This window comes from Strongylocentrotus purpuratus, unplaced genomic scaffold (assembly GCF_000002235.5).
Source record: "Strongylocentrotus purpuratus isolate Spur 01 unplaced genomic scaffold, Spur_5.0 spur5_scaffold_21, whole genome shotgun sequence".
In the NCBI taxonomy this organism is placed as follows: domain Eukaryota; kingdom Metazoa; phylum Echinodermata; class Echinoidea; order Camarodonta; family Strongylocentrotidae; genus Strongylocentrotus; species Strongylocentrotus purpuratus.
In genome coordinates, this window is record NW_022145607.1 from 23,530,913 (window position 1) to 23,558,017 (window position 27,105).

The 27,105-nt window shown below is 35.9% G+C and overlaps 1 protein-coding gene across 4 annotated transcripts in view; it reads left to right on the forward strand.

Annotated features, from left to right (window-relative positions):
- LOC577121 (ATP-binding cassette sub-family B member 7, mitochondrial) overlaps positions 1 to 22,450 on the forward strand; it is a 46,746-nt gene extending 24,296 nt beyond the window's left edge. For 2 of the 4 annotated variants that reach the window (XM_030995406.1, XM_030995407.1), the window contains 11 exons: positions 8,382 to 8,591; positions 9,382 to 9,511; positions 10,477 to 10,663; positions 11,067 to 11,148; positions 12,199 to 12,375; positions 13,010 to 13,184; positions 13,865 to 14,022; positions 14,744 to 14,907; positions 15,359 to 15,488; positions 16,254 to 16,529; positions 17,659 to 22,450. In XM_030995406.1, coding sequence (XP_030851266.1) covers positions 8,382 to 8,591; positions 9,382 to 9,511; positions 10,477 to 10,663; positions 11,067 to 11,148; positions 12,199 to 12,375; positions 13,010 to 13,184; positions 13,865 to 14,022; positions 14,744 to 14,907; positions 15,359 to 15,488; positions 16,254 to 16,529; positions 17,659 to 17,925 — 1,956 coding nt within the window. In that variant the 3' untranslated portion in view covers positions 17,926 to 22,450. Of the gene's footprint in view, positions 1 to 6,821; positions 7,081 to 8,381; positions 8,592 to 9,381; positions 9,512 to 10,476; positions 10,664 to 11,066; positions 11,149 to 12,198; positions 12,376 to 13,009; positions 13,185 to 13,864; positions 14,023 to 14,743; positions 14,908 to 15,358; positions 15,489 to 16,253; positions 16,530 to 17,454; positions 17,521 to 17,658 lie in introns of those variants that run through there. The other 2 variants (XM_011662530.2, XM_030995408.1) reach the window with 2 other exon arrangements.
- Positions 22,451 to 27,105: the final 4,655 nt, after the last annotated feature.

Here is a 27,105-nt window from a genome sequence, read left to right on the forward strand (position 1 = left end):
GTCATGATAATGATACATAATAAAGAATACAAACATAGCTTAATAATACAAAGAATACAGAATACAACAAAACAACAATATAAAAGTATAACGATAAATAGGAATGATGTAAACCTAGCCTATGCTAAACATAAATACAATATTATACAATATGGCAAGTATACATGAAAAGTGGAAAATACCACATGAACAATCTAAATACAAACGCAAAGAAAAAGAAAGATAAAAACAAAAAATAATTTTACAATTTTTTTTTATTTTTTAAATACATTATTGTCTTAACTAAAAAAGAAATTATAAATTTCATTTTTGTACATGTAAGTGAGTTGTGATTGGATTGTTAAGATATATGCAGACTAACAAAATACGCCATAATCGTCCATTGGACAAACAAAAACATAATGGAATATAATGTAATAAGACAAACAAAACAAAAAGTATACTAACAAAAAAACAAAAAAAATGAACAAAAGAACAAACAAACCATCAAAACTATACTTGACCTAAAGAAAGACTGTACTACAGATCAAGAATTGTTGGTTGCTTAATTAACCTACTACTTCGGGTTGTAACATTTCTTTTTATGGGCGACATATGATTGGATTGTTCAGATTTACATGTATATAGACGAGCAAAATATGACATTATTATCCTTAAGAAGAGTACTAATTTCTTCAGCTGTCCTATACCGGAACATGAAAATAAATTCAACATGTGTGATGTGCAAGGGCGTTTAACTGTTACTTTGCGACCTAAATATAACTCTCTTTCCTTTCTGAAAAAAGGGCATACAAAAACATAATGGAATTCATCACCAGACTCGTGCATATCACAACATGGGCATTCAATACTAATTTCATTAACAGCTTCTTTGAATCTGTTACTATTAATTGGTAAACGGTGTGACCTACATCTAAAACGGCTCAGTGTTATTCTATCTTTTTCACTCAGCAAAACTAAATACCTTTCAAAGAGACAATCCTCTTTAAAGATCCTATAATTTAGGCACACACTGTTTGTCCAAATTGTTGCCATCACATCTTGTTTTGAAATATCGTTTAATCTCAACTTCAGAGTGCTCAGTATCCAACTATTACTAAATCCTTCCCCTTGCTTTAGCCAAACAATACCAAGACCAGCATGGTTCAATATTTTTTCAATACAAGATAACCACTTGAAAGAAGTAGACATATCTACATTCTGACTAATTAACCTTTGCAAAAAATAAAATTTGACTGAATATTTAGAGGGAGAACCTTTTACTATTCTTAACCAGAAACTAACCATTCGATGTTTGATACTGTTAGCTAGCCATGCCCTCCCAGTTTCTCCATATATCATACAATCTGGTGTAAATTTATTTACACATAACGCTGACCTGAGAAATTTTCTATGGAATATTTCAATTTGACTCAGATCTTCATATCCCCACACTTCGCATCCATAAATGAGTATTGGTAATACAAGTTGGTCAAACAATTCACATTGAATATCCGGTGGCAGTTTGAGTCTTTGAACCTTTAATGACATAGAGAAGAGGGCTTTCCTGGCCTGTGATACCTGTTTTGAAATAGCCTTTTTAAAACTTCTATTATAATTAACCTGAACCCCAAGATATACAAAATCATCCACTACATCAATTTCATCTTCTCCAAATCTGAAAACTGAAAATTTACGTACTTTGCCTCTTGAAAATATAAGTAGGCCTGAGTCGAAACGGGTCCCCGCCCGGGCCCCGACCGTCGAGCTGAAACCCGGTTTTTGGTTTTCGGGTTTCGGGTTTTTCAAAATTAAATTTCACACTGATATTTTGAAATATAGAACTAAAAATATGGAATTCACAAACTTATATTTCAATATAATCAAATAAATATGCTTAAGAAATAAATGGATATTGTTTCAGTTGACGGTATGTGTTTTTATCGCTCTAAAATTGAGGCTGCAAGAAAGGAATCACGCTTCGTGGTACCGATCGAGTGCGTTCAGAGACGGAAGTGGAAATAGATCTATGACCCACTGAAGACAGAGCAAGAAAATGCCACACACAAGACTAAAATATTGATCAGACTATTGCAATTAAATCGTAATACTAAAGGTATTAATTTAATTGTCAAAATATATCCACAACATAATGGTTTATCCTTGATAGTTTGATGAAGGAAAATAAATTAAAGCTCTTGAAATAACATCGAAGTGCCTTTCGTTCGTTCTAAAAAATGCGTGTATAACGGCAAGCAGAAGTTACGAGTCAAGCTTGATATGCACGTTTAAATCCCTACACCGTCATCCGACCTGATCGGAACAATAAGCATTAAACCAATTAAAAAACATCACGTAAGACTTTAAGAGACTCCAATTCAACAAAATTACCGTAAATAAATAATTTGCTTTGACGAATAATACTATAGATATTCATAATATCTTACAGAAATAATGATATTTCATGAGCTACGTACTCGATATCGAGTTCAGCTAGCCATCATTTTGAAATGAGACGTAGTTGTCATGCATGCAGCGCAGAATGCGGCAGCTCGCAGCTAGAGAGGGAAAAAAAAATCACGTAATAGTCACGTGAATATCACGTGATCTCAGGCCCGCGCTTTTTCCTCTCTCTTCTGCATACTGCCCTCTACAGTCTACTGTATGACAACTACGTCTCATTTCAAAATGATGGCTAGCTGAACTCGATATCGAGTACGTAGCTCATGAAATATCATTATTTCTGTAAGATATTATGAATATCTATAGTATTATTCGTCAAAGCAAATAATTATTTTACGGTAATTTTGTTGAATTGGAGTCCCTTAAAGTCTTCCGTGATGTTTTTTAATTGGTTTAATGCTTATTGTTCCGATCAGGTCGGATGACGGTGTAGGGATGTAAACGTGCATATCAAGCTTGACTCGTAACTTCTGCTTGCCGTTATTTATACACGCATTTTTAGAACGAACGAAAGGCACTTCGATGTTATTTCAAGAGCTTTAATTTATTTTCCTTCATCAAACTATCAAGGGTAAACCATTATGTTGTGGATATATTTTGACAATTAAATTAATGCCTTTAGTATTACGATTTAATTGCAATAGTCTGATCAACATTTTAGTCTTGTGTGTGGCATTTTCTTGCTCTGTCTTCAGTGGGTCATAGATCTATTTCCACTTCCGTTTCTGAACGCACCCGATCGGTACCACGAAGCGTGATTCCTTTCTTGCAGCCTCAATTTTAGAGCGATAAAAACACCTACCGTCAACTGAAACGATATCCATTTATTTTTTAAAGCATCTTAATTTAATTCCATTGATTATTTTATTGTTTTGAAAGCAGTAACTGTCTTTTCCGTCGCATTATTAGAACAGCAACTTAGTCTAACTCCCGCCGCTGCATGCACACGATTTTTAGTGTCAGTGCAGTGGTGAAAATTTCGGGTACCCGGTCCCCGCCCGAAATTTTCAAGTCAAACCCGGGTTCGGCAAAACCCGTGATGACTCAGGCCTAAATATAAGTACTTTAGTTTTCATAGCATTAACACTTAACTTCCAAATTTTACAATATTGAGACAAGGCATTCAAAGCCACTTGCAATTCCTCTGCTGTGTCAGCCAATATTAGGGTGTCATCTGCGTACAACAATGTGTATAATTGTAAGAAAAGATCTTTGTTTACTTCTTTATCTAAAATGTCAGCACATACATTTTCAACTAAAAATTTGAGACCTTTAAAGTGTTTACTGAGAAAATCCTCGAAATCATTAAGATATATTGCAAAGAGCAGTGGTGATAAGTTTTCACCCTGCCTAACACCAACATCGCATTGAAAAGCCTCAGACATTTGACCATCTACTATCACGCACGATTTTGCTTGAGAATACATATTCTTAATAACTGTGAACACCTTACCATCCACCCCTGACCTCAATAATTTGTGCCAAAGTGAAACCCTATCAACCATATCAAAAGCTTTTCTATAGTCTATAAAAGCGCAGTAAATTCTCTTCCGTTTAGACAAGTAAATGTCAAGCAGGGATTTCAAAACAAAAATATGGTCTGTTGTAGAATAGCCAGCACGAAAGCCAGCCTGTTCTTCTCCAAGCTTGCATTCATTTTCGAAATAAATTGTTATCCTATAATTCAAGATGGAAGTAAACAATTTTCCCAAACAGCTTAAAAGTGTTATCCCAGGATAGTTATCTGGATCTGTATCCTTTCCTCTATTTTTGAAAATGGGGACTATACTACCTAGACACCAGTCTTTTGGTACTAGACCACTCTCCAGTATTACATTAAAAAAAGCAGTAATACAACCAATTACAGCTGCTGAACAATTTTTCAAAAACTCATTTCTAACCAAATCTACACCACATGCCTTATTATTCTTTAGTTTCTGGATAATCTTTATAACTTCATCAACCGAGATAGGGGCATTCAGCTCATCATTGCCCATTGACTGGTCAAAATCCACATAATGTGTTTCAGATGCTGCACATTGCACATTATTCAAACTACTAAAATGATGCACAAAATCATCTAAGGAGACCTTGGCTGGACAAGAGCTACGCTTCGGTCCATCCAAAATTTTCCAATACTCTTGAGGACTATCCTTCTTAAGTATATGAAGATTGTTGTGTAAGAGCCTAGTGTACGCTTTTTCCTTTCTACGTAGCAATTTCCAATAATCTTTTGCAACAGCATTAATTTCAGCCATTTTTTGTTCTTTATCACTCAAAGTTAGACCTTTGCACTACAGTCGTTTAATTTTATTTTTTAGATTGAAATAACTTGATCTGGCATGCCGACACTCTGTGTCAAACCATGGTTTCTTCTCCACGATAAGTTTCCTAGAATGAATTTTCTTACAGACTTTATCCTCACATATACCGACTTCCTTTGCCGTCTTCAAAAATGAATTTGCCAATAGAGTACTAAAATTATCCATATTACCTTGTGTCGATGACTTCTCAACCATTTCCAATGCATTCATCAGTACTGGAATACTTTGATCAAGATTCAACTTAAATTCAGATGCCTTCTCTTTAGAACACTTAAATGAAGTGTATTTCACTTTTTCGGGAGCATCAACCCTATTTTCAATTTTTCTCAATTCAACATCTTCATTTATAGGAATCAATTTATTTGAAAACATCAGATTCAAAGGACAATGTACATCTGAAACACACTTATCAAAAATGTCAACCTCAAAATGAGTAATATATTGAAATAAACTAACAGATGCAATGACATAATCAACCACACTTTTCCCTCCATTTTTATTGTAACATGTGAAGCTACCAACACCCTTATCACTACCAAATCTCCCATTCACTATCTTCAAGTCAAAACTCTGACAAATGCCAATAAGCTGTCTACCATTATTATTAATAGAAGAATCCATATTATGCCTCCTAGTATCATATCCATCATCAGTAAGCGAGCTCTTAAAATCAACATTATCATTTGAAGAACAATAACCTGAAAATTCAGAAATAACATTATCAATTACCATAAAGTCGTCAAGTAACCCAGTCCTTGAATTAAAGTCCCCTACTAGGCTGAAGGGCACATTATATGTGCTTTTCAAATATAATAGGTCCTGATAAAGGTGATCAAAAACATCATTACTATGATAAACTGACCCTTATCACAAGGGTCAGTTGTTTTGTAGACAAAACAATACAATTACCCAAAGATAGAAATTTTGGAACACATAGAATGCACCTTGGAACATGTACACTGCAATAATTTGAATGATGGGAGTGTGTAGGCAAAACAATACAATTACTAAAATATAGAAATTTTGGAACACGTAGAATGCAGCTTGAAACATGTACAATGCAATAATTTGAATAATGAGAGTGTGTAGGCAAAAAAATACAATTACCCAAAGATAGAAATTTTGGAACACGTAGAATGCAGCTTGGAACATGAACAATGTAATAATTTGAATGATGGGAGTGTGTAGGCAAAACAATACAATTACTCAAAGATAGAAATTTTGGAACACCTAGAATGCAGCTTGGAACATGTACAATGCAATAATTTGGATGATGGGAGTGTGTAGGCAAAACAATAAAGATATACATTTTGGAACACGTAGAATGCAGCTTGAAACATGTACAATGCAATAATTTGAATGATGGGAGTGTGTAGGCAAAAAAATACAATTACCCAAAGATAGAAATTTTGGAACACGTAGAATGCAGCTTGGAACATGAACAATGTAATAATTTGAATGATGGGAGTGTGTAGGCAAAACAATACAATTACTCAAAGATAGAAATTTTGGAACACCTAGAATGCAGCTTGGAACATGTACAATGCAATAATTTGGATGATGGGAGTGTGTAGGCAAAACAATACAATGGCCAAAGATAGAAATTTTGGTACACGTAGAATGCAGCTTGGAACATGTACAATGCAATAACTTAAATAATGGGAGTGTGTAGTCAAAACACGACAATTACCAAAAGATAGAAAATTTGGAACATGTAGAATGCAGCTTGGAACATGTACAATGCAATAATTTGGATATGATTGGAGTGTGTAGGCAACACAATTACCAAAAGATAGCAATTTTGGTACACGTAGAATGCAGCTTGGAACATATACAATGTAATAACTTAAATAATTGGAGTGTGTAGTCAAAACAATACAATTACCGAAATATAGAAATTTTGAAACACGTAGAATGCAGCTTGGAACATGTACAATGCAATAACTTTATTGCAAACAATGCACCCTTGACAAAGATATAAATTTGGGACAAGCAAAATGCAGTTTGGAACAGGTTAGATGCAATAACTTATATTGATGCAAGTATGAAGTCACAACAGTACAATACAAATTTAGAAATGCACTAACTTAATTGATGCAAGTATAGATGCAATTAATGTATTCAAAACAATACAAGTGTAGTGAAATACATATATTCTCTTGCTTGAATCGGTAGTGCAGATGTGCTGTCATAGCCTAGATAGATGCACAGCGTGTACGGACAGTACACACGCCGTGTCGGCACAAGCATAATGCATATTCATTAGGGGGCGTCAACATTTCCTTTACGTAGTGACGTGCGCAAACCTCTACAGGTTCCAAAAGATTGCCTACCAAAACAGCTCTTGCCAGCGTGCAGAAAAATTTGCGTCGCAGAAAATTACTGATTTTGTCTCCAAATTACTGATTTTTAGCCTTATGATTAATGATTTGTGCTCTGAAAGGTTGGCATCCCTGCAATAGATGTAGATTGAAGACAAAAACTGAAGAGATAAAAAAAGTCTTCAGCAAATAATAAGCACAGTCTATGACCGAGTCCAATAAACAATCACGCTTTTTCTCTGATGTTGATGATCCGTATGACATTTCATAAAAAAAAAGAGATTTCGAGCAGGATGGCATATACCGCTTCACGCTGCCACCAGTGTAACACTCCGAATTGTAGATAATTGGTAGCATGGTTATGATGAGTGTTAGCTAAACATATAACAGATGACTCGAGAACAAATAATAATATAGAGTTCAAGATGGTATTTTATTGAAGATGATTATAGCCTCCCCTCTGTGTACGCCTACAATAGGCAGAGGCAATCGCTGTCCAATCCTCACCTGAAGGTGGTGAGGACGAGAAGTTGAAGAACCCACATGAGTGATTTCACAAACTCTTTATACTTTTGGGCGAGTCCAAGCCATGGTCTGACATGAGACATTTAAGACCATATTAGGCCATGGTCAATATTATGAATTAAACATTAACACTCATGAATTAAACATAAAGACCTCATGGCCATAAATGGCCATGGTCAGTGGTTATTTCTAAGTAGAAAGTGGAATGACATACTCTAATGGAATGTGCTTATCTTGCATTTATTTACACTTCTAAGAAAGTACTGTTTAAAGGGTGTTGTGTTGAAGGGATTGTAATATTGGGTCTTACATTACTATATTGTTATAGCTCAGCTGCCAAAGTAACTAACGCTCAAGCATATCAGGTACTTTTTTACCACCGGGTAGAGAGAGGCAAATGTAGATTGATGCCTTGTGATTGAAATTTTAGGTGGATGAACAACTGTACAATGACATCTCAACCTCTCTATATAATGCGATAATGAACGTCATTGTTTGTGTAGTACATTTTACATATGATGGGCCAAGTCTAAATATGAAAGTTCATGAAAGTTGGATGGAAATCAAAGATGATTCTAAGTGAAACAAAACAAAATTAGTCTCGAATTACTGTTCAAAATATGAATATAAAGTTATATATGTAGCCACATGGATGAGAGTCTAGATGAGACAATGTCTGTAGTACTCATACTGAATGCTTTTTAGTAAAACATAATTTCAAAATGATCTTCACATCTTTAAGAGTCTTCTCCCAATTGTGTTTTTGCAGCAACCACTCTCCCCTCCGACATCAGTGATAAACCAGCACCCACATGGTTTCCATGCCGGGGGTAATGGCATGCCACCAAAGGTTGATGTGGAGGATAAAGTGGGAGGCTGGGACATCATCAAGGCCATGCTTGGCTATGTCTGGCCCAAGGGTGACCTGAGTATCAAGTCAAGGGTCGTGGTGGCCATGTCCCTCTTGATCGGTGCAAAGGTGAGGATATTGGGTGGAATTCTCGAAAGCGGACTAACTGCAGTCCATGGTTTACACCTCTGACTAAGTATGGATTGCCAAGTGTCCATATGAATATGTTTTTGAATAATTTAATCTGTCACTAAATTAAAATAAAATGTGACAACATAATTAATATACAACAATATAACTATGAAATAATTATGGAATCATGGTAATTTAGGGACATATCAAATTATTCAAAAATATGTTCATATGGACACTTGGCATTCCATACTAAGTCGGAGGATTAAACCATGGACTAAATTTAGTCTTTCGAGAATACCAATAGGGGTTTCATAGTAGGAGGTTAACATTTATTAGAGCCATGCAGAGCTTGATTACATCCATCTAACGGGAGACCTTTGAATCAGGATAAGGGTTGCGGTGCCATTTTTTTTCTTGTTAGTCAGTGCAAAGGTGAGTTCTGCGTCATATGATTGGGGGTTCGGATATCATCAAGACCTTGACCCAAAGGGAGACCCTAGCATCAAAAAGAGGGGCGTGGTGGCCCTGTTCTTGTTGGATTGTGCAAAGGCAAGTTTTCAGTGATTCGGTAGTTCCTGCCAGGTACCCATTTAATTTTTCCTGGGTCAAGTGTGGCAAATGTAGACTAATGCCTGGTACGTTATATTATTAGTTGCATACATGAAATAGAAACAAGAACAGATTAGGAAACTGATTCCTTTCCATCTTTGTTATCGAATTGTTAAAAATATCATCAGTACTTGTTCTCAATAGAAAGGACCATGTGTTTGATGTTTCATTGCAGGTATTGAATGTATATGTTCCGTTCCTGTTCAAGCACGCTGTAGATCATCTCAATGATTACCAGACGGCCTCAGAAGCAGTGGCATCTGTCGGGACGGGAACTACGGTAGTCACCACCCTCCTGCTAGGCTGTAAGTACAACAAAGCTAACTTTTCAGTTAAATGGAAAAGAATCATAATAAAAACGGAGCTTATAAAGCGCTTACCACCAAAGTCTCTAAGTGCTATAACCAACAAAATACAATGATAAACAAATACATATTAAACAAAACAAAAAGAGAATGCAAATAAACCTACAAATTACAATACATATGGAATATACATCAATGTGAACAGAGTAAGTTAATCATCAAAAGCAATTTTGAATAAATTTGTTTTAAGACAAGTTCTGAATTGGTTAATGGTTTGACAGCTTTTGACATTTAAAGGTAATTTGTTCCAAAGTTCAGCAGAAGCTTTGCAGAAAGAGGGATGACAATAAGAAAGAGTTGACACCGAAGAAGACACAAGGTTTAATACTATTCTTTGTCCAGTGGATAATTGCTTGTTCAGATATGAAGCTGCAAAACCGCAATGTTTTTTTAATGATGATGTAATGTGTAGTACGATCCACATTTTTATTTCTTTTAACAAAGAACTCATTTGTTGAGCGCAGATGCCATTCCTTTACACTTAAAAATTGCAGCGTTTTTTCTGTAAACACTGAGCCATATTTGAACAAGCGTCCAGATTGTTACAGGATTTGAATTCTGTTGCAGTCCTACAGTCCTTTGGCAAGACCTAAATCTACATTGCCCCTCCCCCTGCTATATACATTATACAGGACTCCACTATTAGTATCATTATCAGTAGTCATAGTGGTTCATTCACTATTGGCTCTCTATCCAAGGGTTGAGGGTTCAAATCCCAGCATTGGACTAATGTACTTTTGCGAGACGTTAATCCAAATTTGCCATTCTCTGCCCAGGTGTACTTTGGAAAATGCTGGGGTAATAATTGCAGGCCCTGCAGGAAGAGCAGTATTGATATTGATGTGGCTACCTTAGGTTAATAAGACCCAATTATTAGTAGTATTATTATTTTCCTTTTTAATCAGATGGAGCAGCACGTGCAGGTGCGTCCCTCCTCAACGAGGCGAGGAACGCCGTCTTTGCCAAGGTGGCCCAGAATTCAATACGACGGGTTGCAAAGAATGTCTTCACCCACCTCCACCAGCTAGATCTGAGCTTTCACCTGTCTCGCCAAACGGGGGCGCTCTCCAAGGCCATCGACAGAGGGAGCAGGTAAGTCTAGAGCTGCTTCAAATTTCATTATCAAACTTGAGTTAACAAATTTTGCTCACTTTCTGTTAACTATCGCTTTGTTTGTGCAGTGCACAATAGCAAACCATATTACACCCCTTCCACCCACATGAGCGCATAAATTTACACATTGCCAAATAATTTCATGACCAGATCTTGCCATTTAACTCTGGATCAAGGTCAACTTATTTTTGCCAGAAGTTTGATCCTCTAGGGGTTTTGTTCTGCTTGTTTGTTGTGTGGAAGTGGATGGAGGTTTGAAGTTCCAAACTTGGATAAAGAATAAGTTACTACTAGACACTGAACCAAAAAAATCCACCATGAGTCGTTGAAGTCGGTTGTTTTTTCACATGTTTTATTTTCTATGTTAAACCCATATTATCAGGGGGATCAACTTTGTTCTGATGGCTCTAGTATTCAACATTGTGCCAACTATCTTCGAAGTGTGCCTTGTCACCGGCATCATGGTAAGAATACAATGAATTACGTACAGTAACGACTAAAGTATTCATACTCTTACCAAGTTTAGTAGTTATTTAAGTATGTGAATAATGTATCTCTCCAAATTTACGTTTCGTAAAATTCATGTCATATTAGACACTTCTTTAAAGCTTATCAACACTAGTGTGGTTAGGAAGGATTAGACCACACAGTGAGGTCACTGACAGGTGGCTATCTCATCAACTCAGCTCTCAAATAACATAAGAAATAGAGGATCATGGGGGACCAACAAGCACCGATTGGGGAAGTTTTCTATATAGAGGGAGCAACTAGCTACAAGTAGGACAGTGGGGCTTTAAGCATGGTAAAGACATCCTTGTAAATTTTTTTCCTGACTCTTCTGAGAGTTCTGTTGGTCAGTGAGAGGTATGACTAATACAGTCAAACCTTCTTTAGTGACCACCTGTCTTCAAAGACCACAAATTTGTTGTTTCCCTTAAAAATAGTTTCACATTGAAACATGTACTAAAGGAACCCGTCTACAAAGACGACTTTTTTTTATTCCCTTGGGCGGTCGCTATAGACAAGTTTGACTGACCCTGTATAAGCATTTAAAACCTTTCTACCCATAGTAATATCTTTGGGGAGTGTTTCAAAAAGACTAAGATCGACCTTAAGTTGGAATCGACTATGGCCGGTGGTTCATGCCACTGTTTTCTCCCACCATTATGATCTTTAATAGATAATATCTTTTCCTTCAATAATGAATTATCAAAAAATGTAAATTCTAAAGATATGTGACCATGATTTGTATGTCCCTTGAGAGACCGATGCCAGTAAATGGTTAGAGAAAACAGTGGCATTAACGACCAACTTAATGTCCAATTTAAAGTCGATCTTAGTCTTTGTGAAACACTCTCCTGGGACCCATTTCACAAAGACTTTTTTCAATGACAAATGACAAAAATCAGTGACAAATCTGTAGATAACCAATCAGAAGCAAGCATTTCAGTAGCTTATAACAAAAACTGTCATTTGTCACTTGTGAAACGTCCCCCTGATCTCCAACCTTACAGTACTACAAATTCGGTTCCCCCTTTGCTGTCATCACCGTGATGTGCATCGGAGCGTACTCTCTCTTCACGCTGAGCATCACGGCGTGGAGAACCAAGTTCAGGGTTCACATGAACAAAGCAGACAACGAAGCGGGTAACCAGGCCATTGACTCGCTCATCAACTATGAAACGGTCAAGGTAATGATGCTGCCTATTCTACGTGTGAATTTATCTAGTATATTTATCCTTTTATGTAATTTATATTTGATGTTTACGTGTATAATGCTGCATTTTAACCATTATGATGAATTTTACCTTGTAAATGACCATGCAATTCAGCTTCGGCTGCAAGAACGTCATTTTGAATAAACCCTTATTGAATTGAATGAATTTAAAACGATTATGTAATTAGATTGAAAATTAAAGATCAAGGGGTGGGGGATGGTGAACTCGCCCCCTCCCATTTCCCCTATATCTCCGCAAATATGCTCTTACATTTTGGATTCTTGTATTCTGCTTTAGGACTGGCCCCCCTTCCCATGATGAACCAATGATGATTTTTTTTTTTGCACCATTTTATGTTTCTCTTGATTGCATTTTGTTTAGATAGTTGTGATTTTGATTTGAAATGTTAACTGCCAACATGAAGATAGAGATTGAATTGCATCAGATATTTTTACTTTCATTGCCTTATTTAACCTGTTGACTACTGAATTATTTAATTCTCACAGGCTTAATACAGGGAGCCACCCGGTTACCGTAGGCAATGGGTTCACAATCTGTGTTTCCGTAGTGCAATGCCTTTAATCTCTCAACCCCCTTTCAATTTCAGTACTTCAACAATGAGAAGTGGGAGGTCAACAACTACGATAAAAATCTTGCCCTGTACGAGCATGCTTCCCTAAAGACGGCCACCAGTCTGGCCCTTCTCAACTTTGGTCAGAATTTCATCTTCAGTGCATCGCTAGCAGGGGTCATGGTGCTAGCAAGTCAGGGGATTATTGCAGGTAAATGCAGTCTTGCAATATTTGAACAAAAAGTAATGTTTAAAGATAAGCTAGATCTAGTTCTGTTAATGATAGAAAATAAACTCTCACAGAATCCAACAAAACTTAAAATGAATGTTCAAGAATACAAATAAATGACATGTGCGTAATGATTATGGTAGAAAATGTATAGGTGCTGAGTGTTGAGCATTGTAAGATTAGAAAATCCGGTTAAGTACATGTAGGCCCGACACAATGTGCTTTACACAGGTCACTATGTGCAAATGAGAGTTGTGGCTTTACTGAAGATGATTTCCAGCAAGTTTTTGTTCGTTTGTTTTTATTTTACTTGTTCAAACAATCAATCTACTAAACAGCAGGCTTGCTGTTGCACCATGTGAGAGAGGGGAAAAATTGGGGAGTCCTGAAAAGGACTCTCTGTAATCTCTCTTTCTTGAGTGTGTGTTGTCCTGAAAAAGAATGTTTCGAACAGGTTGACTATCTGTCGTCAGGAGTGCAACCTGCTGTATATCTAAATCACCATGCAAGCCGATACTTATAAGCAGCATCTAATCAATCTACTGCAGGATAAACAATCCAGAATGAAATATAGCCATGGGCATAAGGGTATAAATAAGTTAGTGGACTCCTTTATGCATGAAAATACATGTTTTACATTTACCTCTTTATTATTAAACAAGGTCAATTGACGGTTGGAGATCTAGTCATGGTAAACGGTCTCCTGTTCCAACTCTCGCTGCCTCTCAACTTTCTTGGCTCTGTCTATCGTGAAATCAGGCAATCCCTCGTCGACATGGGCACCATGTTCAACCTCCTCAAGGTCGAGACAGACATCAAGGTAAGAAGCATCAGAGAGTCCTCTCTCAACTTTGACACTTTTAAAGCCCCACTGCACTGCTTACAGCGACTTGCGCCCTCTATATGGCAAACAATGCCTAATCGGTGACCATTGGTCCCCCATGGTCCCTTTTTTCTTATGTTAATTGAGGGCTGATCTGATGAGATAACTACCTGTCAGTGATCATGCAGAGAGGTCTAATCCCTCCTGGCCAAATTCCTTTGACATCGTCATCTAAACAATGTAAGGAGTATATTTCAGCAATTGAACTTTTTTTTTAGAGGGGGGGGGGATTAGATATTAGTTACCAGTATCTTTTTTCAAAGCTGTTTGGATTCTTTACCAGGTGATTTTAATTTTATGACGAAAGCTTGAAGACTTCATGTTTGGGTCATCATCTTGTGTATATTTTCCTTCTCTCATTGTTGTGGAGCCCAGGAGTGTCAAGTTTGACAGACATGAGTGCCATACAAGAACCCACTATGATTATTATTATTGTCTTATACAGTGAATACTGTCTATAAAGACCACCCAAGGGAGACAAGAAAAGTGGCCTTTATAGGCAGGTGGTCTTTATGTACAGGTACTTTTAGTACATGTTTCAATGAGAAACCATTTTCAAGGGAAATAAAAAATGTGGCCTTTGTAGACAGGTGGTGGCTAAAGCAGGTTTGACTGTACCAATATTGACTCTGTTATAAATGTCTCCTACTTCCTACAGAGCCAGATCAATGCCCCAGCTCTGCAGATAGCCCCTCAGGAGTCTGGCATCACCTTTGAGAACGTAGCCTTTGGATACCTCCCTGAACAGCAGATCTTCAGTGACCTCAGCTTCCATGTACCTTCGGGAAAGAAGGTCGCTATCGTCGGAGGCAGTGGGTCAGGGTAGGTGGTCATGTTAATCCTTATGATAGTGGTGGTTATTTTACCTGACAGCTAAGAAAGCAATAAATGCTTGTTAGTAAGTAACCAGAAGACTGACGGCTTTAGGTCCTCTCCGAGGGACCTGGCAATGATGATTAATGCCTAACCAAAGGGCACTAGCGCATCCCCTTGGTTTCGAACCTGGGTCACCGGATTACAAGACCACTGCTCTACCGACTGAGCTATTGTCATTACATTACATATCTGGTAACAAGGCCAATATTATTGTTCTTTTCTATATCAACCATACTTATTTAAAACTGACAAATGTTTGAATATGACACCAGTTGTGGGTTGTCAATATCAATATAGGAAATGTGAAGAGTTTAACTACCTCATATTTAACCAAGTTTTGCACATACACATTAATTTGTTATTCATGCCTCCTGATATTTGCCATATATTTGTGCAGGAAGTCCACCATAGTGCGGCTCCTATTCCGGTTCTATGATCCCGATGCAGGGAGGGTACTAGTCAACGGTCAAGACATCAGAGAGGTCAACATAGATAGTCTCAGGAAAGCTATAGGGGTTGTACCTCAGGTATGTCAGCTTGTGTGTGTGTGTGTGTGTGTGTTAATGAGTTTTTTACCGGCGGATATCAATCAGATATGATTATTTACGTCTGGGGACCAACTTTTAACGTCACCATCCGAAAGACGTGACTCAGTTTTAAACCTGTGTCCTCGGCTGAATCAGTTTGTAACTTCCACTGTTGGCTGGATTACAGGCGCACGCCACAACGCCCTGTTAGCATAATATTCCAACTGTTATGGTGTGGTATGTACATACATTATACCGGTAATAATAATAATAGTAGTGGGGTTCTTGCGTCATGCTCAAGCTTGTCAAACTTGACACTCCTGGAGCTCCACAATGGTTACTCCGGCTTTAACATGGCAGCCATTATGGCGCTCTAGCTTTTCAAGGAATTAAATATTGTCAGGTATGGTCTTAGGTCCAGTGGTTCCTTTGAAGACTGCCCTTGCATTCAGAGTTCGGAACACATACATTGCATACATTGGTGGTGGTTATTTTACCTGACTGCTAAGAAAGCATAAATGCTTTGTTAGTAAGCAACCAAACGGCCGACGGCTTTAGGTCCTCTCCGTCGTACCACTGTTCTACCGACTGAACTATCGCGCCTCCTCAAGAATGAAAAAATGGTTTTCGGGTTATTCATTCTCTATTGATTGATTCTAAATCTTAAGGGGGATTGATTTTCTACACAATTTTAACAAAAATTCAGGAATATTAAAAAAAAAAAAAAAATACTTTTTGAGGATTGTGATCCCTTTTGTTTTTCAGGACTGTGTCCTCTTCCATAACTCCATCTTCTACAACCTGCAATACGGGAAACTGGACGCCACCGCTGAGGAGGTCTTCCAGGCAGCCAAGATGGCCGACATCCACCAAGGAATCACCCGCATGCCAATGGGCTACGAAACCCAGGTGGGTGAGAGGGGGCTCAAGCTGTCTGGGGGTGAGAAGCAGAGGGTAGCCATCGCCAGGACGATCCTCAAGGACCCGTCTATCATCCTCTATGACGAGGCGACGTCGTCACTCGACTCCATTACTGAACAGGTATGACTGTCACAATGCCAGGGGGCATGACTTTACACCTCGGGGGTGTTTCATAAAGCTGTGCGTAAAGCTATGAATAACTTTACAAATGATTTGAATATGAAGAGCTAAATTGGATTCTCAAATCCTTTTAATTGCAAGAGCTAAAGTTTAATATGCAGATGTAGATTAACCTGATCATTATTAACAAAACATTTTAATGCAAAGTGTATTTTGGGCTACAAGTTTAATTGAGATTATGGGAAATACAGTCACACTTTGTTAAATGTCAGGAAAAAAATTTTGGCATCCCATTTGGCTCTTCATATTCAAATCATTTGTAAAGTTATTCATAGCTTTACGCACAGCTTTATGAAACACCCCCGAGGTGTAGATACTACATGAGTACGATTGACATTTTGAAATCTTGTAGATTAGATAAATCAAATATTTTATTTCATAATTCTCAGGAAAAAAAATAAAAATACAGGTCCCTGCACATTTACACACATTCAATTTTTTTGTTGAGCTTACTTTATATACACACATACTTTTTTGCTCCTGAACATTTGACCCATTTCCTATCTTTCCATGTCATACTTTGGCAAATTTCGAATTTGGAAAGTTAATCGGAATTTGTTTTTATTGCTGTGTTGTTAAAACTCTTATAAGATGATACAGATTTAAGGTGTTGCTGATTTAGCAAAACATGCACAACGCAAATAAATTATTGGCATGGCACTTTGACGCAACACTTAAAGGTATAGACCAGTTTTGGAAATGCCCTCCTCTCAAAAAATGAAATATTGCCTTCTAAACCTCTGAAGGCAATAATTAAACAACATTGGATGGATATTTTGCACCCAAAACCCTTGAACCGCAATTTTACCACTACCAGTCTATATCTTTAATTAACTTTTTTCCACCCTTCAAATTGGCAACACAGAACATCCTCAACTCCATGGATGCGGTCACCATCGGACGAACGAACAGTTAATCGTGATTTGTTTTCATTGTTGTGTAGTTAAAACTCTTATAAGAAAGATGATACAGATGTTAGGTCACTGTTGCCGATTGAGCAAAAAACACATATAAAATATTGGCATGGCAATTAATTAACTTTTTTCCACCTTTCAAATTGGCAACACAGAACATCCTCAACTCCATGGATGCGGTCACCATCGGACGCACCTCCGTCTTCATCGCCCATCGTCTCTCCACCGTTGTCGACGCCGACGAGATCCTCGTCATCCGGGGCGGAAAGATAGGCGAGCGCGGCAAGCACCACCAACTCCTAGCGGATACCAACAGTTACTATTACGAACTATGGACCAATCAGAACAAGGTCGCTCTGGAGTCGGTCCTCGACGAAAAGAGTGGGGAAGAGTCTGAAGTTGAGGAGAACTTTAAGTCGTGATGATTGGCAGATTGATATTAGGGCATTAGATAATTATTCATAAGTGATAATTGCTTATTGAAGAGTAAAAGGTTTGTTCATTTACCACAGTATGTGGGAATGAGGCTTTAGAGATCATTCACAAATGATCCTGATGCTAGTGATACTGTGCAAGAAACTTTTTGTACCATCCAAGTTGTCTTCAGGGCTATTACATGTATCTTTCAGCATGTCAGAAATTCATGATGTTAATACCATTTGTGACTCGTCTAAGCCCAGGTACATGTCTTTTAAGTGGGATCGTGAAAATGCAAATGAATACTCTGATAGGCTGCACAGATTAACCTTACAGTTGTCAGGAATTATGGAAAATATACATGGAAATGTAAGTCAGGAATTGGTAGATCATTGCTACTCTGAGATATGTAACTCTTTTTTACAGGCTGCACAAGATGTTGGTGTGTGTAAGTGGAAACAGTCAAAGACAGCAAGGAGTCATAAAGAACAACATAATGTGAATTCGGCATCACAATTATGGTTTGATGCCGATTGTGAAGCTGCCCGTAAAGAGTATCTTAATTTAAGGAATAGGCTAAGCAGGAAAATTCAGCTAGGTAGAAGATTAGATGTTCATTCAAGTAACAGATATTGATGTTTTACAAAGTGAATTTCTTTTGGCATGTAAGAAATATAAAAAATTGCTAAGGTACAAAAGGAGGAAGTATGGTAAAGACTTTAGTGCCTCTTTACGGTCCTTGAAAAAACAAGGAAACCCTAGAGCCTTTTGGGATTTATTAAACAGTAATGGTCGTCAAACTAAAAGTGCAGTTAATGTTTCTTTGGGTGATCTTGTACAGCATTTTAAATCTCTAGGAAATGTATGTAAATCAGAGGATAATTTAGAGGAAAGGATGCCTTTGGATGCTGATAATGTGACGATACAAAATGATGGTTTGAATGAACCTATCACATTAGAAGAGGTTGAATTAATGGTTAATAAATTGAAAAATGCCAAAGCTTGCGGTAAAGATTTGATCAGAAATGAATTTTTGAAAAGTTGCCCCTTAGAAATGCGTAGGGTTATTGTTGATTTGTTTAATATTGTTTTAGATAGTGGAATCGTTCCCTCTGAATGGTGTATAGGAGTGATTATCCCAATTTTTAAGAATAAAGGTGAAAACACAAATCCAGATAATTATCGTGGAATTACCTTGTTAAGTTGCCTTGGTAAACTGTTTACCTCAGTCTTGAATAAAAGAATTTCTAGCTTTCTTGATAGTAATCGTATGTTAGGTGAGGAACAAGCTGGGTTTCGTTCAACATATTCACCCATTGATCATGTGTTTGTTTTGAAGACTATTATCGATTTTTACCTACAGAAAAGGAAACGCTTATATTGTGCTTTTATAGATTATAAAAAAGCGTTTGATTTAATTGATAGAAAGTTTTTGTGGTTTAAATTGTTAAAAATAGGTGTAAATGGCAAAGTCCTAAATGTTGTTAAAAGCTTGTACAAATGTGCGAAGTCCTGTATTTCTGTCAACGGCGCAATGTCTGAATTTTTCTCGTGTAACGTAGGAGTTAGGCAAGGTGAAAACCTTTCGCCATTGCTGTTTGCTGTTTATTTAAATGACTTTCAAGAGCATATTGCCAAAATTTATCCTGGCTTGAAAATGTTAAATGAAGAAATACAAAATACCTTACAGGGTGACGAATTAGAGCTTTTTTCAAAGTTGTCTTGTTTATTGTACGCTGATGACACGATCATTTTGGCAGAAAGCCCTGACGAATTACAAGTAGCGCTGAATGCAGTTCAAGGATATTGTAATACATGGCACCTAACAGTCAATGCGAGTAAAACTAAAATAATGATTTTTTCCAGAGGGAAAGTTAGGAAGATACCAAATTTTACGTATGGTCATGCAAAAATAGATGTGGTATATGATTTTGCTTATCTCGGAGTACTGTTTAATTATAATGGTACTTTCAAAAAGGCAATGGCCAAGCAGATAGTGCAGGCTAGAAAAGCGTTATACAGTATGTTGACTAAAGCGAAGAAATTGCAGTTGTCAGTTGATATTCAATGTCATTTATTTGACCATTTGATTTTGCCTATCTTATTGTATGGTAGTGAAGTCTGGGGACATGAAGATATAAAGCAGATTGAAGTTTTCCATAGGAAATTCCTCAGAACGTTATTATCTGTAGGTTCATATACTCCAGACTGTATGGTTTATGGAGAAACTGGACGAGGTTTGATTTTGAATCATGTGAAGGGTAGAATGGTTAATTTTTGGTCAAGAATTTTGAGAGGTAAAGATAGCAAATATTCATATGTCCTTTTAAAATTCATTTCTGCCATTCATAAAGATGAACATTTGGAATTTACTTCCTCATGGTTAAAATTTATTGAAGACACATTTAATCAAGCTGGTCTATCCAATATTTGGCTAGGCCAAAATAGTGGATTTGGCTTAAATATTAATTCTTTGCTAAAACTGAGACTAAATGATATTTTTGGTCAGGAATGGAGAGATGCAGTATGGTCAAATCGCATTTGCACAAATTATAGGATATTTAAAGGCAACCATATATTTGAAAGCTATTTACTCACCCTAAATAAAACTGATGCTTTTACTCTCTGTAAGTTTCGGTGTAGATCACATAAATTACCTGTAAACAAAGGTCGGTTTGATGCGAACACACCACATTGTGATATGCAGTGCACACTCTGCTTGTCCACTGATATAGGAGATGAATTTCACTATATTTTTGTTTGTCCGTTTTTTCAAAGAGAGAGATGTTTATATTTATCAAAAAAGTGTTGTAAGTCTAAGCTCCCAAGTGCTATGCACATGGCAGAACTTTTTAATACTAGAAGCACTTCTCAGTTGAAGAATTTAGCGAGATTTACCCGCCTTATTATGTTGAAATTTAATCAAAAAACAGAGGAAGAAGACAGTTCAAGCAGTTCAAGAAGTACAAATAGAGCTGAACCTACACGTACTCGTAGCGGTAGGATAGTGAAACAGCCTACTTTGTTTACTATTTAGCTTGTAAATAGACTGCATTATACTTATCCTTTTATTATTGTCAGTTTGTCACTATCTACATTCATTGTTCATTTTTGTACTTTCATACACTATATACCTATTATCGTTTTTATCTTTGTGTCATTATCTATGTATAATGTATGTGAATTATATTCATAAGTCATGCATTGTTATTTATACTTTTATGTTTGTTTGTACTCTCATACCCCGAGAGGGGGTCAAAGAGTCAATAAAATTCTAAATTCTAAATTCTAAATTCTAATGTCAGTATTGTATTGGCATTTAATATATTTATTGCCATTTAATGATAATCTCAGCTGATTCATGGAAGGCCAGGTGGAGGGTGGCAAATGTAGATTAATTTCTTGCCAAAGGACATTAGTCTCGAACCAAACCAGGAACCATGTGATCCACAGTCTGGCGACTTTTTCACTAGTCCACGATGCCTCTTAAATAAACTCACAGTGGTACCTCTATTGTTGCCTAGTTCAGTATTAAAACCAAAGCTCCAATATGCTAATTTTGAGGGCAGACCAAGAGGTTGATCTCCGACCCCTGGAGGTCAACTACAAAGTCTTTTAAAGAAGTCTTCAAGTAGGTCTCTTATTTGTGCAATTTTACTGTCGTGTTAAAGACGTTTTGGTGATGAAAATGAGAGCAGTCGAAAGTATGTGTAAATCTAGACAGAAATAACTGTCTGATATGGGTCATTTCTTTAATAAAACTGACATTTGTTGAGTATAGAGGCGGTCAGAGGAGCCAGATGCAATCTCAGCGGAACAACCGTCAATGTCAGAGACTGAAGCTTTCGGACTAGTGTATATCATGAGTTATGTTAAGAGTTTGAGAGTTACAATTAATATGATAATGCTATATTTGACTAATCAGTTATTGTAGATCCAATTCTAAAATGTACATCAGTAATGCTGATCATCATTTAAATTAAGTTTTTTCTAAAGGGAAGAATTTTTTTTACTAATTACGAGATAATTATTTTTATGTCTGAAATAGGACACTTCAGTAGCCTTCAAACATGAGTGGTATTTAGGTATGTATTCAAAGATATAGTTTCTTTGGAATTCTTAATTTTTAAAAGGCTTTGAAAGGAACTTTATTTTTAGAGTAGTGATATACTGGCTTATTTGCATGGCTAGAAATGCATACTACAAAGAGTAAGAGTATTTAAAGAAGTGGGGATATTTATGAATAAATAGATGCTACCATGCTGTGTCTTTCACAATTTTGGTCATTGCATGCATGGTTATAGCAGATGTTGTAACAGTATTCTTCAAGGGTGAAATTGAAATCCTGTAGCCTGTCATAAGCACGTTTCATGGAGGAAGATTTGTAAAAATTATATTTTTATTCAATTATTCATATTTGTGTACATTTTATGTAAAAAACAATGGCATAACAACTTGCCCATGTATAGACAATATATTGTTCGATACTTGAAATGAAGTAAAGAAGTCTTGCCTTTCTGGCAGAATCAATTTAAGTTGTACATTTGGATAGTTTTGTGTCCTGTTAATGAATCAAATTAATTTCTTTCATAATTTTACAATTAAACATTTCTGCACACACCGAGTCGACTTTTGTTGCATGACCATAAGTTGGCGACACATTTACAGGTTCCAACTTTTTTATGACATTGCTACCGACATTTATTGTTCTCAGGGAAGAACAACAAAATGTGATCAATATAGCACTTTAAATAATTATTGTTTTGAAAGGGTTAACAACAGATCATTAAATATTTAAAAGAACACACAAGACACACAAAATTTATCTCCTTTCATTAGTAACATTCTTACAGCTGCCAAAATGTTGTTTCTGGAATCAGAGATTTGTGCTAAGTGAGAGCAGCAAGCATTTGTACTGAGCGAGTAAAGCAAGCGAGCCCTTGAGGGTGGGGTTCAGGGTCCATAGGGTTAGTGCTCCTGGTGGGCTGTCCCCCCTGGAAGCTCCTGCTTTTGAGCCATTTAAAAAAAAACTGAAATACAAAGTTAAAAAATTTGAACGGACAATACACACAAAACTAGTCTCGTTTCGTTGGTCACATTCTTGGAATGATTTTAATTAGTATCAAAATAATCTGCTATGATTGCCAAAAAGATATGAGGTGATACAAATGAAATATACAACAAGACCACAAGATACAATATCTTTACAAGGAATGATGGATTGATTAAAGGCCTGTTCAGATACAGCGCTGTAAACCACTGCCAAAAAAGCCACGTTTTTTTCCCTATATCAATGACCGGCAAATTCGGGCAACACAGGACTTGCGCGTATTCACTGAGCTCTGGGTTATATGATACAGATACGTGAAGTGTATTACACTGTATGTCATCATAGTAAAAGAACGCTGAGGTTTTTCTGCATCATGTCTGAACAGGCACTAACACTATACTTTTTAAATATGACATGACATGATGGAATATAAAGGAATATGACATTGATAATTTCATTATACACACAAAAACAAATTAACCCTGTACCTCAAGGAAATCACATACAACGTATAATTATAAGAATGATTACAAGAAAATTGCCTCTTTGAAACAGAAAAAAGAGAGGGATTAAAAAACAATTGCATACGGATCGTAACATTGTACATACTTGTATATCTTGATAAACAACAATGATACATATAATACCCATTACCTAGTGACAATATAAAGTACTATTCTGAAATATTCTTGTCTTTTCTTGAATTATACAAGTAGATATGGTTCTACGATTCATGCTCTTCTGACAATTGACCCTACCGCAAATACAATGTTGATATTAGATGATGACTTTCCTCCCACACTGCAGTGAGCAAAAGTGAGGATACAATACTTGGAAAGACGATAAGGCATGGTTTCTTACAGCTTCCAAAGAGAATGTACAGCAGTGTCGAATAGTTCCTTATTGTTCAAGTTTCATGAACTCCCCCTGTGATTTGATGAGATCTATGTAGGCACCATCATAATCTGTTAATTATAATTAATTGGTTCCCAAACTATAATTTCTATTAGACTTTCAGTTCTCAGCCCCATCCATCATTGTATTCCTAAGGGAACTGGAAGTGCCTTTGCCAAATATACCCATGGCAAAATGAAGGCAATTGAGTACGAAAGAGAATAATTTATACACCTATACATGTACACCCACATACCACAATCAATTATTCATGAAATAAAATCAATATTCAAACCAATAGGATAAACAAATAAGACATTTATGAATAGAGATATACAATTGTATTAAAAGTATGTGATAGATATTAATCAATTGCTCTATTTTCATATATAATTGCACAATAATGATTTCCAATTAAGTAATTGGTGAGATTGAAAGAATGCTTGCACATAAGTATGACATTTCGTTTAATGCAATATACAAATATTTAAAAAAAACATGTATGTTATATTAAAATCTCAGTGATATAATTTGTACAATCTTAGTAAATTAGTACCATGAAAGTGAACTTCTAAGTAAGAATCTAATATCTTTTTTCTCTTCCTTCTGATTCTACAAAGTGTGCAACAGCAGTTATGAAGTATCAAGATATACATATCTCCATTGATCATACCATAACAAAAATTAGGTAAAATCAATATACACACATATATATATATATATATATATAATGTGATTTTTCATACGTATCACACATAATGCTTTTATAATCATTTTATAGGTGCACAGGTACTGTACCAAGCTTTAAAATATTGCATAATATATAACACATGGTGGTTTAGTACAGAATTCAAACTTGAACATATAGTACTGGTATGATTAACATTCTTGCTGAATGGAAAGCAATCTTTTTTTCCAAAAAATTTCAAATACAGCGACGACCCTCTACATGTAATTATCATAATAATGTCATTATAATTATATCACTATAATTATATCACTATAATACAGTTATGATCAATGTCACAAGGAATCGAAAGAAAGATGTAAAAAGAGAGGAAGTTGGGAGGGGGTAATTATGATAATATCATTATAATTACATCATTACAATCAAATTATGATTAATGTCATAAGGAATCAAAATAAAGATATAGAAATAGAGAGAGTTAGGAGGGAGTAATTCTAATATTATCATTATAATTATATCATTACATTACAATTATAATTGATGTCATAAGGAATCGAAAGAAAGATATAGAAATAGAGAGAGTTAGGAGGGAGTAATTCTAATATCATAATTACATCATTACAATCAAATTATGATTAATGTCATAAGGAATCGAAATAAAGATATAGAAATAGAGAGAGTTAGGAGGGAGTAATTCTAATATTATCATTATAATTATATCATTACATTACAATTATAATTGATGTCACAAGGAATCGAAAGAGAGATAAAAGAAATAGAGAGAGTTAGGAGGGAGTAATTCTAATATCATCATTATAATTATATCATTACATTACAATTATAATTAATGTCATAAAAAATCGAAAGAGAGATATAGAAATAGAGAGAGTTAGGAGGGAGTAATTCTAATATTATCATTATGATTATATCATTACATTACAATTATAATTAATGTCATAAGGAATCGAAAGAAAGATATAGAAATAGAGAGAGTTAGGAGGGAGTAATTCTAATATTATCATTATAATTATATCATTACATTACAATTATAATTAATGTCATAAGGAATCGAAAGAGAGATAATAGAAAGAGAGGAAGTTTAGAGGGGGGAGTGAGGGAGAGAGAAAAACACTTAAGGGGGAGGAGGATGGTAGAGGGGGAGAAAAGGGGAGAGAGAGAGAAGGAATCATACTTTTAACAATTAATCTGATTATTCTCTCTTTTTTAATCCTTATTTTACTTCCTCCTCATCTTTTTTATTCTTCCCCTTCTCCACTTGTTATTGTTTTAGTTTGTATTCTTCCTCTTTTCCATATCCCCCTCCCTCCCCCTGGTCTGTCATTATATCTACATTAAAATATATGACACCCTTTGTTCTGCGTCAGAAAAGTCTTTAAATGATTCAAACATGCTCATTCCCCTTTCATGTTAATATTATTTGTTAACTGTTATGTATATTTTATGCCAGTGGAGGCCAGGTTTCTGTGATTTTTTAAAATATGGATCACTAAAACATTTGAACCTAAATCTTAATTGGCAAGAGAAGTATTTTCAGTATGAAGGCAAGTATTTCCATTAAAGAAAATATAGAGTAAAAGAAACTTGGGCGATTCTTGGCAATGGATCGTGCACGACATGCGTCTTCTATCCTTTCATTTCATCTGCAAATGAAAAATGTCTTGATTTGACCACTGCATAATAGTTTGGTTTGTGGATGGTTTGATTTACCTGACTGGTAAGAAAGCATGTATATATGCTTGTATCAAAGTAAGCAACCAGTTGTTACATGGAAATAATCATCAGTCAATGATTATATAAAAATTGAAGAGAACTGTAATTTTTAGAAGAAAAATAAATGGATAAAGGACGTAATGTAAGGGACACATTCCATGGAATTACCTGATTGCTGAAATATAAACTGTAATATCTTAGAAAGTTAAAAGATATTTCAGAATTTTCCACAGAATTGCTTAATTTACAAAACCACTGATTACAAATGGTTAACTTTTAATGGTGTTTCATTTATACTAGGTGTAGTACCATCATTTTTACAAGAATTAAATTTTGTAAATATGTAATAAAAATAATTACTTTAAAATATACCTTTTCTACCCTAGGCATCAAGCAAAGAATGCTAACTTTTGCATTTTCTCTTGCACATACACATCAAATATATGTATACAAATCTTTGAGGTGAAGAAAAAAAAGCTGCGAGATTGAAGACCATCAAAGTTTGTGCACCTAGACTTATAAAGAGCATTAATAAAAAGACATCATATATTTTTTTTCCCATCAAATATTCCAATCATTTACCAACATTACAGTAGCATCTAGTGTATTGCACATGCATATGCACCAGCTGTTGTTGGACATTAAGTGAGACACATGTCTAGAATTAAGATCAAGTAGACCCAACATCCTTGTCTGAAGTCGACATATACGCAGATATTCGAAATGCAACACAGTAAGTGTCAGAAGTGGGATTAATCACGACATGTACAGTCAACCTGCTTTAATGCCCACCTGCCTACAAAGACCACATTTTTTGTCTCC